Source organism: Lepus europaeus, chromosome 11 (genome assembly GCF_033115175.1).
Source record: "Lepus europaeus isolate LE1 chromosome 11, mLepTim1.pri, whole genome shotgun sequence".
In the NCBI taxonomy this organism is placed as follows: Eukaryota; Metazoa; Chordata; class Mammalia; order Lagomorpha; family Leporidae; genus Lepus; species Lepus europaeus.
The window spans coordinates 55,293,056-55,310,712 of NC_084837.1; the positions used below are offsets into that span (position 1 = coordinate 55,293,056).

Genomic DNA, 17,657 nt, shown 5'->3' on the forward strand with positions numbered 1-17,657 from the left:
CCAGCAAACGAGTTACATTAGAACTGCAAAACTTGAAGGCACTCAAGTAGAACTGCCTCCGTTCTTTGCCATGCTGTTAACATTTTGATGGGTTATTACGTATGGTGTATGTCCATGGGGTACAGAAAGCCAAGTCAGTTTCCAAAGAGCACAGATACAGGGGGCATTCAGAACATGTACCATTTCAAAACTATGCCGCAGAACTGTTAGGACAAGGATTTTTATTTCACTGGAAGTTGACAGTCCAGTATCGTGCTGTAGCTTTCACTCAGCTTTATCCAAGCTGATCTTCATACTGTTTCCGAAAGCAATCGCCTGCTGGGAAGAAATCCCAACACCTTTCCTGGTACATCTTCCAGACATAGGATTCCTGAAACAGTGTGAACAGAGGGGATACTTCCTTTTAAACCACAGTAGCTAAAACGCAGAGCAAACACAAAATAAGTGGCTCCCTTTAGGAAGAATGATGTGAACTTATGTGAGGGCACTTCAAAGCATTCATGCAAAGATGCAATTAAAACATGTTTGTTTTGATGTAAAACAACTTTGACATCACAGTTTCCATGGACATTTTGGAGAATCTTCATGATGGCAAATGGCATGTTTTCTTTTTCCTGCTCTAGGACAGCGGACGGGAGAATAATACTTAAGGTTTAGAGTAGGTGATGCTTGTCATTGGTGGGAGATGGAAGGAGGAAGGAATGGATGCTCCTTGGGCTGAAGCCACAGCTGGAAACGCGAGTATCTGGTGGCCAGCTTTTACCTTGCTCTTTCTCTGCACTTAGTCGCAGAGTCTCCTGCCCCACCTGCCGCACCTCCACATTCCCTTTGTCACCCCCCACTTGGCTGTCCTGCACACCGTTTCACTCTGCTGCTCTGGCTCTGGCCACCCCCACTCCATTTCTCATTGTCTTGTCCTCGAGCCCGTTTCCCTGCCCCTCCAAGCATTACCAGGAGGACTTCTGGGAGACGCTGAGGCTGCCGTGGAATTCTGGCTTCTTAAGTCACAAAAAGATGGTGGAAGAATGCATGCGAGAGACTGGTTTAGAAATCACGGGCACTGCTAAGTCTCAGGGAAGAGCTAATGCAGGCCTGTAACTCCAGTTCAAGGCATTTTATTTCTCACCTGACCCGTGTGCTCTGTTTCATCTTTATTAATCAAATACATCAGAAAGAACCTGGAGCAAGGAGAAAAGGTAAGAGACAGAAATTCATTTACTTGAGTAAACTGGAACCAAGTTGCAAAGACATTTGGCATCATGATGTCCAGGCTGTCTCTTAAACCTGAGAAATGGTACAGAAGGCCACAAATCATGGTTTACAGTAATGCATGTTAATCTGAAAACGAGCCTCTTTGGAGAAGAGAGCATTTTTACCATCTCCAAACCTTGAGCTGTAATCACTTGCAAGATAGTGTTTTGGCTACTAGTTTTATAAAGAAAATTCCAATCAAAACAATAAACTTGTAGGCCAAATTCTTGTCATAATTTTAAATAGGCCATTTTATCATCTTATAAAATCCGCAGAGCTGAGATGAGGTTTTTCAAGAATATCTATCATGAAAAAGGTAGAAAGTATTTCATCTCAGTGTTTTTATTATAGGCAACTGAGAGATGCCTGTGTGCTTCCACTTGCTCTAACCGTGATAGAGCTCGAAGGTCTGAGTCTCTGATACACGAGTACCCCCGGGGACTGAACTGTCTGCTCGTGTTATGTGATCTGAAAGAACCCGGCCTGTGCCCTTCAGGAAAAGGAGTGTGAGGCTGGTGGTGACGAAGACGCAGTAGAAATCCTATCCTGGGGGTGGCAGGGCAGAGGAAGCTGGCTGCCAGATGTGGCTCTAAGGGTGTTCGTTTGTCTCTCCTTTTTGCTTTACCAAAAGTAACAAGGAGGCAGGATCCCTACCTTTACCATGTCTGAGACTTGGGCACAGAGGACATCATTCCCTTCCTGGGATATTTCTTTACTTGGCAAAGCAGGGTTTTGGGGAGGAGGTTCAAATGTGACTATGTTGGGTTTTGTTCCCTCAGGCCAAATGGGGGCAGTAATGTAGTTACATAGCATTCCTTGGGTCTCCTGTAACCCACTGACAACGATTTTTGGCCAAGTGCTTATCTTCCATGGGAGTGCTTCCTGTCCACTTCCATTAAGATGGAAACTTCATGACAATTAAGATAAATACTCATGCATGAGAAGAAGGAAATGCTATTTTTTTAAAAGAAACTTGTGTTTTTGTTTTAACAAACTCATTCTAGCCAAAAGGCACTGTATCACTTACATTCAACAGTGTATGTTTAATATCCCTTACCTGAAATACTTGGGACTAGAAGTGTGTTGGACTTTGGAATAATTGTGTGTGTATGGTGTCTTAGGGGATGGGGCCCAGGTCTAAACATAAAACTCACTTATGTTTCTATACTTTTTATACATTGTTACTATAAATCAGTGTACCTGTGTAAAGAGCCAACATTTAGTGGGCACATTCTATAAGCTCAGCCCTGTCTACCTCCTTCCTCACCCCTCTCTCTCACACTCCCTCCCACACTACTGTGACTTCCATGCAGACAGGAAACAGCCTTGCAACAGGTGGCCATTGACTGCTGCCCAGTGCCAACACGACTTTTCTGGACCCACCGGTTACCTGAATGCACCCTGGAGCTACTTGCAAGCTTTTCCGGGCTCGCCCCTGGTTCCCCTTGTGAACAGGACCCAGTGTCCCTGCACTTGATGAACCAGTGGGCTGGGGAACAGGGGTCCTACTCATGAGGTCATGGCAACTATTCTAAGGGAGAGGGATACAAGACCCTTTTGTTTCCAAGGCTTCATAGGGGCCTCACCACTCTCCTCCCTCTTCTGCTCAAAGTAACCACAGCAGTCACTCCTCAAGTCTGGACCACAGGCCAGGATGGGCGGTGGCGAGGTCTGACATCAGAACCCCATCTCTGCTTCTCCTGGAGCCCTGGTTTCCCTTCCACATCAGACGGGTGAAAAAGGAGTGACGGCAATGCATCACATGAGGTCAGATGTGAATTTCCCCTTCTGGCATTATTTTGGATTAGAGCTGTTTAACCTGTAGCACCTTTCTTCAAAGCTGGGCGAGTACCATCTTAAAGAAGGATTAGGACATTTTCAGTAATACAATGGGGAGAGAATAGAACCCAACGCTGTTCTTGAAAATAAAAAATCTGAATTATTGGGTAATATCTATAAACTCCATAAATGGAGTGAATGTTTTGCCTTAGGAAAAAATGAACCATTTATTTGCCTTTTAGGGGGCAGGCATTGGCTGTAGGTGCTGCAGTGAGAAGAGCCACACCCTAAAATACTCCACTCTCGTGGAGCTCAGGTATTACTAAAAGAACAGCTGTAGTGACAGGTGCAGCAACATGCAGGTCCTTGACCCCCACCGCCACCAAGAGACCGTGCCTGGTGACGTTTCTCAGAGGAGAATGGGGAGCAGAAAAAGTGGGGACAGGGGCAGGGTCAGTTTTCAAGTTTTGTTGAAACGGAAAGAGAAGTGGGGCAGAGCTAGAGGTAAAAATGGGACCACCAGCTGTCTTTAGGATTTAAAAACAGGAGCCTATTTGTATGGTGATAGGAACAATCCAGTAGGGATGTGGCCTTGAGAGGGCATGGGGTCTAATCCCAGGTTGAGGCTGGCCTTTGTCTCTCCCCTACTACTGAGGGAACACAAAGATACAGGTTCCTGGAGCCCTTTCCTAACTGCTTCTACTCTTTGCAGAGAGAACGGACCATAGGACACTGGTTTACCCACCTCACCTCCCCTGTCGCTTCCACTAACCAAGAATACTTACAGGTAGTTGGCCAAGTTGTGCTCTTGTAATGTATGTGTTTCAAAGCCATGAGGGGTTGTGTCAAAGTAATCATTGCCAATGCCACAGATGAAGCATTTAGTCTAAGGAAAATGACAGGCAGAAAAAGCATTAGGCACAACAGAGGCAGGAGGCAAAAGGGTGGTGGTCCCTATTGCATTGATAATTCTTGAAAATGATTTCTCTATTACTCTTGGCTGTGAGTCATTCACTCCCTGGCTTCCTCCATCAGGACCGTGGAAGCGGGGATGGGAAGGAGCAGAAATGCCCAGAGCTGGCAGATAATAGGCTCAGAGAAGGGGAGCAGACGGGGGAAGAAAACAGACTTTGCAGTTTTGCCTAGAGCAGACCCTGTTGTCTAAATCATGCACTTGCTGTGGGGGTACACGAACGTAGCCAGACTTAGAAGTTGTTACCTCCATGTCTTCTCTCACTTGCTCCTGCTGGTCTCTCAGCTCTCCAAAAGCGTCAATAATGAGACCTGGCATTTTAAAGACAAAGCCCTTTAATCTGAATGGTGGTTTGAGGGAGATGAGTGATGGTGTGACAGAAGCTGCTTTGTCAAGAAGGTGAATTACCAAGATGAACTCTCCAGTTAAAGCGAAATGAATACAAAGACACTTAAGGTCTGGTAAAACCTAAGTTGTTCCTTTTACCCCACCTTTCTGCACCCACTGCTGTAATTAACGACTGTGCTCCACCTGGACACAGTCTCCATCACTCCCTTGTTTGTCACCTACTTGCTCGGCTGTTTTCTCCTGTTTTTGTGATGGGCTCTTCCTCTCCTCCCAGACCATTAGACACTGATAGGTATCAGGGCTCATCCTTAATTTATTTGCTGCTTAGCCTGTAGCATCTGCTTGTCGCACAGGTACCTCAACTTGGCATGACTTAAACTAAGTTCATCAACATCTTTCTCTAATTTCTGACAAAATATACTGATACTTTGATAGTACCCCACCTCACAGAGTCTCCTAGCTTCTCTTTGTCCTCCTTCTCAGCCTGGCTGCCTGGAGGGGCAGTGATGAGGGCAAGTCTAGCCCCAGAAGGTCTGCAGAAAGCAGAAGTAATTGAGTGGGCAATGAAAGGAAGGGCGTCCTCCATGTGGATTCTCAAGTCTCTTACGACAGTGCCTGCGCATATCTTTAGCTTTATATATATAGCCAAGCCCTGACATGGAGCAGATAAAAAATGTTGGCTAAAATAACCAGTAAATTCATAAACTTGTTTTTTTTTTAATATGGAACAGTGAAGTCATATATACAGGAAAGCAAAAAAAAAAAAAATCCACTCTATATTTATCAAACCCTGTTCATACTTAACATAACTGGCAACCTTACCTTGAATGATGGCCAGCAAGATGACAATGACGAAAAAGAAAAAGGTGATGTCAAAGACAATGCGATACATTTCATAAGGGTCACCAGCAGGGTCCTCAATTTCATCGCCGATGCCGCCTCCTGCCCTCACTCCCACGTACATGTGGAAAAGGTAGCACTAGAGGAGACAAAGAATGGCCACTCAGAGCTGCAGGGTTCTGTCTGCTGCTAGCAACAGCAATGGCAGATAACACGAGATTACATCAGATTGTGACAAACCCTGAATAGGAGAAGAATCTTTGTGATATCAGTATTCACACAGCTAATTTCTGTCCACTACACTTCTGGTCAGTTTATGTTCAGAAAGATTTGCTGTTCCATGAATTTCTACAAAGATGCCTTGGAACATTTTTTAAAAAGCAATTTAGAACTGTGTGCTTCATCCATCACAATTCCTTTAAGATCTGTACAGGTTAAAAGCCCTTTAAGCCCTAGTGGGTATGGCATATGGCAGATGGGCATGTTCCTGCATTTAGAGTGCCAGCCTGCGCTTCAGGCTGTGCTGCACCCTCTGGGAATGGCCTCCTCTACTTCTGCATTCCTTGTACACCTGGGGGCAGGGATTTCTGCAGCATCTTAGCTCATCTTCGATGCAGTGCAGGCACTGGGGCATTGGCTCACCAGGAAGGGCACTCTCTGTCTCTGCACCTGGCTGGATGGGTTAGACTCAGAGGGAAAGCACAGACCCCCACCAGGTACAGTCAGGGGTGGCCTGAAGCCAGGTACTGGTTACACTGGTGCCTTGTTGGCCAGCGTTACTGGTGTACGAGAGTACTTGTCTCAAGAAATGTTACCTGTTTATATAGAAATGCCCACAGACTGCGGAGGTTGACTGCCACCTGTTCTGTTCTTGAACCTGATCCTTGCAAACCTGGGGAGATGCTGTTGTAGGGGGGCAGGCTCACCATTGGCCCGAACCCACTGCTGTCATGTTCTTTGCCTATGCCGTCTGCTCTGATCTGAAGCCACTGCCACCGGCTGGCTGAAATAGATCAAGGGCTCGATCCATGGGACTTTGCGGTTTCCAGGGGCCATGAAATGTGGACAGGTCCCTTTACCCTGACAGCCCGAGATGAGCAGCAGCCCTGCTCTGCAGTTAATGGGGATGAACCCAGTGCCTTCTCTCTTCCCAGGATGCCTCTCCTTCTGGGTTGAGACCTCTCTGTTCTCTTCTAAGTCTAGTCTTCTCTGTAACTACAGGGCTTGCTCTGTGGCCCTGACTGCCCACCCTGGCCCCTTCCCTCCCAGTGAGGTGATATGATGGGGGCTGGGCTCTCACCGTCATCATGTCGTCACACTTCATGTCGGGCTCGTCGTCATCCTCACTTTTGTTGTAGAACTTGCGGAAGAAGTTGAAAGCCACCACGGTATAGAGATAAACAACTACTGCCAGGAGACCGACGGTCAGAACCAACTGGGAACAAGAGACAGGAGGAAAGAGGTGGGACTTTCCTTTCAGTGGTTCATGGACAACTCAAAATGGGGAGGAACCAGGAGGCTCAGTAGGGTAAGAAAAAGAAAAGAAGCTGGCAATGAAGGCTCTCTTCTGTGGGAGACAGGACCACTGATGAACAGAAACATGCTTACTGGGAGAAAAGGGGATTAAAGGGGTGTTTGGGGCTGAGTTGTGTCTACCTCCAATTATAAATAGAGAGAGTGGGGGCCAGTGCTGTGGCACAGTAGGTTAATCCTCTGCCTGCAGTGGCAGCATCCCATATGGGTGCCAGTTCAGGTCCCAGCTGCTCCTCTTCCAATCTCACTCTCTGCTATGGCCTGGCAAAGCAGTAGAAGATGGCCCAAGTGCTTGGGCCCCTGCATCTGCGAGGGAGACTAGAAAGAAGCTCCTGGCTTTTGATTGGCACAGTCTGGCTGTTGCAGCCATTTGGGGAACAAACCAGCAGATGGAAGACCTTTCTCTGTCTCTCCCTCTCACTGTCTGTAACTCTACCTCTCAAATAAATAAATAAATGAAATCTTAAAAAAAAAAAAAAGGGAGCACTCCCATCTATTGGTTCACTCTCTAAATATTCATGGTAGCTGGGGGTTGGCAGGGGCAATGCAGGAGCCAGGAGCTCAATCCAGGTCTCCCACATAGGTGGTAGGAACATAATCACTTGGGTCATCACTGCTGCCTCCAAGGTTCTGTGTTAACGGGAAGCTGGAGTCCAGAGCAGAGTCGTGACTGGAACTCAGGTACTACCTACCATATGGGATGTGGTTATCTTAATTGCCAGGCCCAGCCACTCCCCAGGATCCATACACTGAAATGCTAAACCCCAGGCTCTCAGGATGTGACTAGATTTGGGGATAATAGCTTTAAAGATGTGATTAAGTTAAAATGGGGGTCCAAGTCCTATCTCACTGATATTCTTGTAAGAGATAAGGACACAGGGAGAGACACAGACATGTGCACCTGCAGAGGGATGATCACGTGCCAAAGAGAGAGGCCTCTGAGGGCCCAACCTTGGCCCACACCTTGACATTAGACTTCCAGTCTCCAGAACATGAGACAATTTCTGTTGTTTAAGCCACCCAGTGTGTAGTATTTTGTTATGGTGGCCTACCAAAATAATGCACAGGATAGTGGATTTGGCAGGTATGAACTGCAAAGGCACTTCACTGCTGGATGGTAAAGGTGCATTGTGGAGGGTTACTCAGTTTTTCAGAGATTTGCAGTGTAGCTTCTAAAAATGCCAAAGGGTCCTCAAACTGGTAGGTATCTCCACAGTACACTATTTCATAAATAACCCCAAACTATATAACTGTGACAGCTTTGATGTTACTGTAGGAATTATGATGGTTGAGCCAAATACAATATTTCTTTACCAAGAAATCTGCCCCAGCTCTTTGTGGGGTCATAGGGCTTATCCACTTCTAGGCTTTAGGGATAGGGGTCCAGCAGTGTGCTGAATGGGTGCCTAGGATGCACATATCTGCCTACCCCAAGAACTGGGTGCTGAGCTAGAGATACAACCATTGACAAGATTAAATCTTTGCCTTCAAGGAGCTACACAAAAAGGGGTGGGCAGGAGCACCAAGCTCAGGACCAGAACAGCCTGTACAGGGGGTTACTTGAATCTTGGATAAAAGACTTTACAGAAGTCAGTTGGCTGAGAGAAAAGAGAAAGAACTTAGAGTGCACACCAGTCAAAGCTCTGCCACTTAGCAGCTGCGTGGTTTTGGGTGGGACACTTAACCTCTCAGAGCCTCAGTGAGCTGTGAGAATGCCATGGTACCTGGGACATGGCATGGGCTTGGCCTATCTTTTCTCCTTTCTCCAAAGATTTAGAGACATGAAGGAGCCTACTTCTACACAGAGTTGTACTTAATGAGGAATGAGATCCCAAGGAGACGCTAGAGGATTTAGAGGATGTTAATGTGGCTATAACCATTGATGCATTCCGTCTCATCAACAGCCAGTCTTCTAGATGGCCTGTCAACCCCTTGATTGGCCACATGTATAGTATGTATACATGATGTACTATGTACATATAATATAGTAATGTGTGTATTTAAATCATTGGTTCTTAATTGGAGGCACATAGCAAGAGTACCTGGGTAGTTTTCTCCCTATATTTATCTACTTGCTAAGCCCCCACAATATATCAGACCTATGGAGAAAGGAGTAGACCTATAAAAAGTCTCCAATATGATTCTGATATGTTCATGACCTCATTATCTCCCCCTTCCTTGGATGATCTACATGTTAATGTCTTATGCCTCTTAGTGATAGCTGCATTTTTATATTCAATTTGCTACAATTTTGCAAAAAGCAATCACTATTAGTTCAAGGGTTCAGCCAAGCAAGGTGCATTAGACACTAGGACTGATTTCCAATACCTGTTTGCCATTGTGGGTTACAGATGACAGAATGGTCCTTAGTGTCTTGAAGCCCATTGCAATATCCAGTAGATGAGCAGCAAAGAAGAAGTTGTTGTAGTGGCCCAGGACTGACATGGTTGTGTACCAGGCAAGGTAGAGAAAGGACTGTGGAAATTGAAGAAATTTAGTAGCTGCACTGTCAGTCATGGCTATGTTTTCACTAAGTGCTTTTTCTCATCTATGGAGACAGAGGGGACTAAGTGCTGGGATGCTATGAGCTGGCCCAGGAATTGCCAAGTGGAGCCCCACCTGCTTTGCACCACTGCACAAGAGAGATACATTTTGGTGTCTGATAAGCAACCCTTGAATCTTCCTGGGCATTTTCCATGGCTTGGTTCCCTGTAGTATCTAAGGGCCTCCCTTGGCCTGGGGCACATGATCTTGATTTTCTAGGTGCAATACTTACATTGTCAGTAAAAACAACCCCCAGCTTCCAGATGTGGTACTTCATGTCGATGGAACTCAGCCTAGAGGGGAACAAATCATTTCAGGACTCATAAACATCAAGTTAAATGTTTAATAAGAAGAAAAATTCTTTTGGTTTAATAAACTAAATCTGGCCCTGAGCTTTATCAAGTTGTATGTGTTACCCATGAGACAGAGGGTGAATCACACATCCAAAATTTTTAATTAGTTTTTCTTTTTCAGCTCGATCAGCCATAAAAGCAGACTGGTCTTCAGGTTTGTAAGGCAGTCCTTTCTTGATAGGGTAGAACCTGGATGAAACACCTAAGGAGACCAGAGCCTGGGAGGATACAGGCATGGGTGGGATATTTGCCCTCTGGCACACTGAAGAGGATCAGAAAAGGGTCTCTTGTAGTCCCTTGGGAGTTTAGCCCCTAAGCTCTGTACCATGACACCAGAGAGGCCGCCTCTGCCGTGGTCTCTTCAACTGGACTGAAGTCAAGGGCATTTTTGTCCAAGCCCAGGAGTTCAGCAATGCGCTCTGCTCCATACAGATCTCCATACTTGTTGATCACCTGAAGCAGAAAGAAGACAAGGTGAGCTCAGACCACAGGGCCCCACCTGTGTTATCCGCATGCCCAAGGTCTTCTAAGCTTTGTCACACACTAGACTCTTCCACGGGATTAAGGAATTCCTCAAAACAAAAGAAGAGAAAAAACCACCCAGAGAAAACAGAAGTGATAATGACAACTGAGTAAAAACTGCTTTTAAGCCAATATCTTTTTTTTTCTTTTTGGAGGTGAAAAAACCCAATGTATAAAAAATAACAAGGATTATATTACATTTTTAAGGCAGAGGAATACAAGAATGAAGCAAAAAAAAAAAAAACAAAAAAAAAACAAAAAACCATGAATGTTCACATACAACTCCTGTGTCTTGCTTTTCTTGAGATATGCTCATAAAAATAACGTCACATTTATTCAAATATAGGGAGAATGTGAAAAAAATACTACATTTCTTTATGGCCATGGAACTTGCCCCCACTGACAAGGAATACCTTTCTCTTTACAAACTTGTCCCAGTAGTTATGAGGAAAAGATCTGAAAAAGAAAATGAAAAAAAGAGGTTCTTAACATCAAGGCAGGCACATCAAAAAACTTCCCAGTTTGAGTGTCTGGATCTGTGATCTTTTTGGTTTGTGTCTCTGCTCACTGAAGACTTCAAGACCTGATTGAAGTTCAGAGTCATCACAGGTCTAGGGGTTTATGGCTTCACTGCTTTGTATTGACTTATGAAACAGAAAGCCGCTCTGCATTTTTCTACTTCAAGATAACGGTTAAGAGCCAGGAATCGTGATGGCAGACTAGTCAAACAGATGTTTCCTGATCCTTTCCTTCATTCCAGTGTAAACATTAACAATGCAGGAACCACACGCATTACATTCAGTGAGTCCCTACTTTATGTCAGAAGTACCTGGGCTACGTGCTGGGGTTGTGGAAAGTGCAAAGTCCGTAACTTTGTGATGTTTCCCCTTTTAGTTAACCTACACAGGATTTTTCAAGACCTGAGTACTCTTCCACTTTACTTTTCATTCCTATACAGCTCCCATGACACCTGCTTCCCAAAGGGATTACGTCCCTTGTTCCTCCAGAAGTGGTACCTGTTCCACACCATCCCTAACCTCCTCAGAACGATCTTTCTTCTGCCTGGAGCTTGTATTAGATCCACTGAAAATGGCTTCTTATTGTGAAGGTCAAGAAAGAACCATCACCTTTAGGTTCACTGGCAAAAACACTTTAACACATGTTGCTCCTACCCAGGAAGATGGAATCCCCTCTAGGAGAGTTCTTTGCAAAGCTGGATTAAGCCAAGGAACCTCTGCCCCTTGTGCATGCATTCTTATTTTCTTTTATTTGAATCATCCTTTGTGGCTGTGGAACAAACCAGTCTCCTGTTCTGCAGAAGTCACCCAAATAGGTGATGAAGTAGGGATCTCCCTCTCTTCACAAACCTGTCAGAAGAACAACCCTATGCATGTTCCCCCTCGTCCCCAAGTGGCTGGTGGTCTTTTTAACAGCTTTTTAAAAAATTGTTGAAGCAGGGTTTTTTTTTTTTTTTAAAAACATCTAAACGGCACTTAGAAATAAATGCTGATGTTAAACTGCTAATGGATTTTAACAATTATTTTGACTTTCTTCTTGCTTTGAGATTTCTCTGCTACTAGATTTTTTTCACGTATTGAATTTAGAATCTAAAGTAAATAAAACAAGTAAAAATCATGCCATGTCCCCTCTTCCACTCTGATATCTCCTCCTTAAATCCTTTATACAGGGTGGGCATTTGGTACAGTGTTTAAGCCACTGCTTGAGATGCCTGTAGTCTGTATCAGAGTATATGAGTTCAAATCCTGGCTTTGCTGCCAGTTCCAGTTCCCTACTAATGCACATACTAGGAAGCTGCAGCGATGGGTCCAGTGTCTGCATCCCTGTCACCCACACGGGAACCCGGATTGAGTTCTGGGCTCCTGGCTTTGCCCTGGTCTGGACCTGGCTGTTGCAGGCATTTGGGGAGTGAACCAACAGACAGAAGATCCCCAGCCCCCAACTCTACTTTTCAAATAAAATGAAAAAATTTTAAAAAGTTCTTTTATATAAGTGGCTTGTAACATACAATTCAGGCTTGGTTATGTTTTGTCCTAAGAAGATTTCACAAGTAATACTGAAAGGTCACTGACCTCAGGCTTTGGGCAAGAACCTGTCACAGACATGATCTTATCCTGAGAGGAGCATTTTAACTTTCTTGTCCCCTGATTAGCTCCTTAAAAGTAGAAAATATTCTACCTTAAAAGTGTAGCATAAAGAACACACACACATATATATATATATATATATGGTCAGGGAAACAAAACACAAGATGCTCAACCTCTTCAGTAATCAGAGAAATGTACAGTGAGGTGCTATTACACACCTACCAGACCAGCAAAACTATCTGACAATAACAAATGCTGGCCAAGAGGTGGACCAGTAGGAATTTTCATGTATTACTGGTTGGAATGTAGACTGGAACATTTTGTATGTCCCACTGCCCAGCAAATTCCTTTCTGGACTCTATACTCTAGAGAAACTTCCACCTGTGCATCAGGTATAGGAATGTTCACTGTAGCACTAACAGCTACAAACTGGAAATGGCTGAAACATCCCCTGCTAGGAAAATGGATAAATACCTGGTACTACACTTGCATGAAGGAACATAAATGAACTGCAGCTGTACAGATGGACATAGGTGAGCTCTCAAACATAATGCTGAACAAAATATCCAAGGGACAGAAGGGTATACACAGTAGTATAAATCTATTTATATAAAGTTCGAAAGATACAAAATGATACAATATATTTAGGAACAAATACCTAAGTGGTAAAACTATAAATTAAAGCAGGAGAATGAATATCATTAATTAATATTAGGAAAGTAGTTAGCTGGGGGTTGGGAGGATATGGTTTGGGAGAACACAGGGAGGTTTTAAGCTGTCAGCCAGAATCTATTTTTTAGCTTTGTGGTTTATTATTATACTTTAAAATGAACATATGTACACATTTTATATGTTATGTATGTGTATATGCTCTTGTGTATATGTAAAATAAAGGTCTCTGACAAATAGTTAATTGGAAAATAAGTTGCAAAGCACTGCCCATACTATGATACCATTATGGGGGGCGGAGAGGGAAGGTTGATTTAACAAAAAAAAGTTTAAAACAGTTGTTCTGTGTATTTATGCATGTTCCTACTCATAGACATTTAAAGCCCCTTCAACTAAAAATGCTAGCCAATATCTTCGTAGGAACATTTTAGTATACTTAGTGTGTTTGTCTCATTCTCCCCTTAGGATAAATTTCCAGAAATTGAACTGCCCTTTGACTACCCTATCACCTTGTACCACAGCTACAAGCATGCTGATGATCGCAGAAACCTCACCAAATAGTTACTTAATAGTATCCAAAACGTCCTGTCATGTAAGGACAAGCCATCAGAGTAACATTTAGTAGCTTTCCATATTTTCCCTTGTGTGAAGACTTTGGCAGGGAAAGACTTTGGGTTTCTAAGCTCATTTTTTAAAAAAAAAAAATTCCCGAGAGATGAGCTCCATCTTCCTGGAGATAGTTAAAAAATGTTCAAGGTGTACCTGTGCAGAGCTGTCTTTCAGTTGGCCTAACCATTTCTAGGTATGAACTGGTTTTCTACCCTCTGGGGACTGGGTTTTGATTTCTAGACATCCTAATTGGCATAGCTAAGAAGTTGAAGTCACCTTTGTTCATATATTTAACCCCATTTTTCTATTACCACACAGATTTATCCTGCAACTCTTGTTTTCCTAATTACGAATACTGGCATCAGGAATGCTGTTTGCTAATGCTGATGGCCATTTTGTGAATAGTTGAGGGTAAGGGAATGAGTGACAGCTTGATGCCTACTACATGCCAAGCACATGGCATGCATTCACTTAATCCTCCTAGGACTGCAGGAGGTGTTCTCATCTCCATGACTGAAGGGGATAGAGAACTGATGCTCAGAAGGCTGAGTTTCCACACCCACATTCACTGACTGCTATACCATAGGTCTGACTTGGTACCACAGCTGTCTGCTCTGGGATTAGTGACCCTTGCTGTACAGTACCATGTGCCTACCTGGAGGGAATGCTGTCTTCCACAGGTCTTAACAGATGGTCCTGTTCTAACCACCCATACAACCATCTCTTAATAATTTTGCAGGGAGAAAGTTGATTACTGGCTAGGCTAGTTGTTTAAGCAGAAGATGTCAGAGGCATTACTGTCACAGGACTTCTATTCCACATGGGGACCCTGGCAAATGTTCCATCTAATCTCCAGATCTCTGTGCCACTTAAACCCTGGATGGACTCTGTGTGACCAGACTGTGGAATTGTACTTGGCTATCTTGGCTTACTTAAAATATGCTCAGCACCTGATGATAAGGATTTCAAAGAGTTCATGGGAAAACAAAATGAAAAGATGTTTCTTTTGGTACAAACAAAAATTGAAAAAATCTTATAGAAAATGCATACCATGAAAGAAAACTATGCATGCATTTTAAAGACTCAGTTATGTGTCTGAAAGGCAGAGACGGGGAGGTAGAGATCTTCCATCTACTGGTTCCCCAAATGCCCACAACAGCCAGGGCTGGGCCAGGCTGAAGCCAGGAGTAGGAATTTCATCCAGGTCTCCCATGTGGGTCACAGGAAGCCAAGTACTTGGGCATCATCCTCCTGTGTGCATTAGCAGTAATTTGGATCAGAAGCACAGAGTAGCTGAGGCCCTAGCCTGGCACTCCAGTATGGGATGTGGCCTTCCAAGCAGCTTAATCCACTGTGCCACATAAAGCCCACCCTTCCATGAACGTTTTGTAAATTTCTCATGCAACTGTTAGAGGGATAACAAGCTACTTTATTTTTCTTTCGATTTTTGGCATATGTTTTATATAAGTAGCTATGAAGTGATTCTTTTTAAAATCTATTTTTATTTGAAAAGCAGAGAGATATTGATCTTTCATGTGCTGGTTCACTCCCAAAACAGCTGGTCCTGGGCCACGTGGAAGCAGGAGTCTAAAACTCAAGTTGGGTCTCCCATGTCTGGGAGCCAGCTCCTTGAGCCATCACCTACTGTCACCTGGAGTGTGCATTAGTAGGAAGCTGAATCTGGAGCAGAGCCATCAGTTAACTTCTGGCCCTCTGGTATGGGATTTGGGCATCCCAAGCAGTGTCTTAACTGGTGTGCTTTGCAAATACCTGTCTCAAGGCTGAGTTACTGAAGATGCAAGGAGTAAAGTGCCAAAGACTAAAGGAAGATTGATATCAATCATTCCCCAAGGCCGGTGAGGGAAGAGCTGTTATTGGGGGCGGGGGGAGGAAGGTTGGAGGGATACTTACGGTGTGTTGATCACCAAGCGGTCCCACTGTCCCTTGATGTCATCCTCCGATGGCTGTTCAGTGATATAGAGGCCATCAAACTCCAGCTTCCTGGCAATTTCTTTTTCCCTTTTGAATACCACCAAAGGCACCTAGGAGTGGGAAGACACTGGGTACTCAGAGAGGGCTTTGCAGTTAAAGTATCTGCCCAAGCATTTGTCACAAATGAACTTTTCAATGTCAGGGCAATAGCCCCCTTTATGAGAATTCTTAGGGTGCCTAGAAGTGGTACAAAAGCCAAACACAACGTTTCATTTCTTTGGGTTATACATCTGCCTCTCCAAAAGCGGATCTTATCTGGGCCACCATTGAAGGCTTCAGTTAAATACCTGATTTAGTAAAAATTGTGTTCCTCTCCTAGCCTAGCAAGAAGGCTTTATTTAGATGAGTGCCAGGACCACCTCCTGAGACTGTTAGGCTGGAGTTGAACCAAGACTTAGAAACGACAACAACCTATTCTATAATAGACTGACCAGCCTAGGAATATGAAATGTTCCACCCCCTTCAACAGCTAGGGTCATATTTATTGCATAGATTTAAATTTCAGGTAATAAACACATTAGTTTTATGGTATTGAGGGGGGAGGGGATACATTCTAAGATCCTCCTGAGGAATGCCTGAAACTGGATAGTACCAAACCCTATAAATGCTATGTTTTTCCTCGTACATAATGCCACAAATTTAATGCCTAGACCATCTTAACCCAGCACTTCTCATGTACTGAGGCCAGGACTTTAGCAACAATAAAATCAGCATAATTTCTTTTTCCTTCTCCACAATCTTGCAGAAGATTCATTCTTCCTGTATCTTAGCAACCTCAGCACTCAGTGTTCTCCCTCTCCTTATCAATTTGAGACCTTTCACCCTCTTTACTTAAAGAATGCACTTAATGGTATCTCTTTGCCAAGTAGTAACTGCCGGTATGACTACTCTTGTGTTTTGGGCCATTATTAGTAAAATGCATGTTACTTGAACACAAGCAGTATGGTATGAGAGAGTTGTGATCTGATAACTGAGAGTCTACCAAGTGACTAATAGTTGGTTATTATAGTCGGCATGGATATGCTGGATAAAGGGATGATTCACATCCCAGGTGGGAGGGAGCTGGGCAGTGCAAGATTTCATCCATCTATCAGAACACTGAATAATTTAAAACTTATAAATTGTTTCTTTCTGGAATTTTCCATGCAATAATTTTGGATCATAATTGACTGTGGGGAACTAAAAATGTGTAGAATCATGCATCAGGGAGGACTATGGTAATTATAATTTTAATTTTAGATGGTATGGTGGAATGGCTGTAAAGACCTGCTACCAAAGGGGAATGCAGAAAGGGATAGGAAAATAATCCACTTGTCCCAGCCATCGGCAGGCACACACACACTTAAACTATGGAAGAGAGTTAGTGAGGTCAGAGGATACTGCTACACCCCAGGAAATAGGAGTCAGAGTTCCTCTATGCAGAAAAGCTTAATTCAAACAGAACTGGGCTTCCCATTCAGATGGGAATCCACTGGTTACTTGGTGACAATCCTGAGACCACTGTCTCCACACTGTTTCTTCCAGTGACTCTCAAAGCTTATTAAATGGATATACCCTACTTTGCTCCTGTATTTCCAAAACAGAAAGGCAAAATTTAGATAATAAGTTGTCAAGAGTTACCTATTGCCCTTTTTCCTTTAAAACAATGGAACAGCACTGAGGAAAGAAGAAATTAATGATAGCAAGTTGGCGAAGGCTATGAATAGACATTTCACACTGTGAAGAATCAATGATTGCTGTTAGTTAATGGATGATGTAGGAGGGGAAACAAAACTACAGCTACTCTGAGTAATGTCTGCTTTATTTCACAATGACTGCGAAGAGCAAAAATTAAACTAAGTTTTGGAGCAGTATTGACCTCTGAGACTTGAAGCAGTCTCCTCTAGTCTTCTAGGAGTCTGTGTACCCTTGTAGGTAGAACTGCCACATTTTTATTCCCTATATGGTGCCTGTGTTTTCTTTAGGTCACCAGTATATCCTCATCCTATCTGACATGCTGAGCACTAGGATTCTGAACCAAGGAGTGGTAGCTAACATGCTCCAGGGTTTAGTATGCTCAGTGATCTGGGTGCTTTCACATGTATTAATCCATTTAATGCAACTTTAGGTGTAATAATATGCATTTTACAGACAAGGGAA

At 43.7% G+C, this 17,657-nt stretch overlaps 1 protein-coding gene across 1 annotated transcript in view; it reads right to left on the reverse strand.

The window, feature by feature from the left end:
* Positions 1–274: 274 nt before the first annotated feature.
* The window catches only part of RYR3 (ryanodine receptor 3), a 580,573-nt gene continuing 563,190 nt past the window's right edge, over positions 275–17,657 (reverse strand). Inside the window, exons 94-104 of the mRNA XM_062206624.1 lie at positions 15,438–15,568; positions 10,557–10,599; positions 9,947–10,074; positions 9,501–9,561; positions 9,053–9,199; positions 6,492–6,626; positions 5,174–5,330; positions 4,250–4,314; positions 3,816–3,916; positions 1,127–1,178; positions 275–370 (exon numbers count right to left, since the gene is read on the reverse strand). Of these exons, the coding sequence (XP_062062608.1) occupies positions 275–370; positions 1,127–1,178; positions 3,816–3,916; positions 4,250–4,314; positions 5,174–5,330; positions 6,492–6,626; positions 9,053–9,199; positions 9,501–9,561; positions 9,947–10,074; positions 10,557–10,599; positions 15,438–15,568 (1,116 nt within the window). The remainder of the gene's footprint in view (positions 371–1,126; positions 1,179–3,815; positions 3,917–4,249; positions 4,315–5,173; positions 5,331–6,491; positions 6,627–9,052; positions 9,200–9,500; positions 9,562–9,946; positions 10,075–10,556; positions 10,600–15,437; positions 15,569–17,657) is intronic.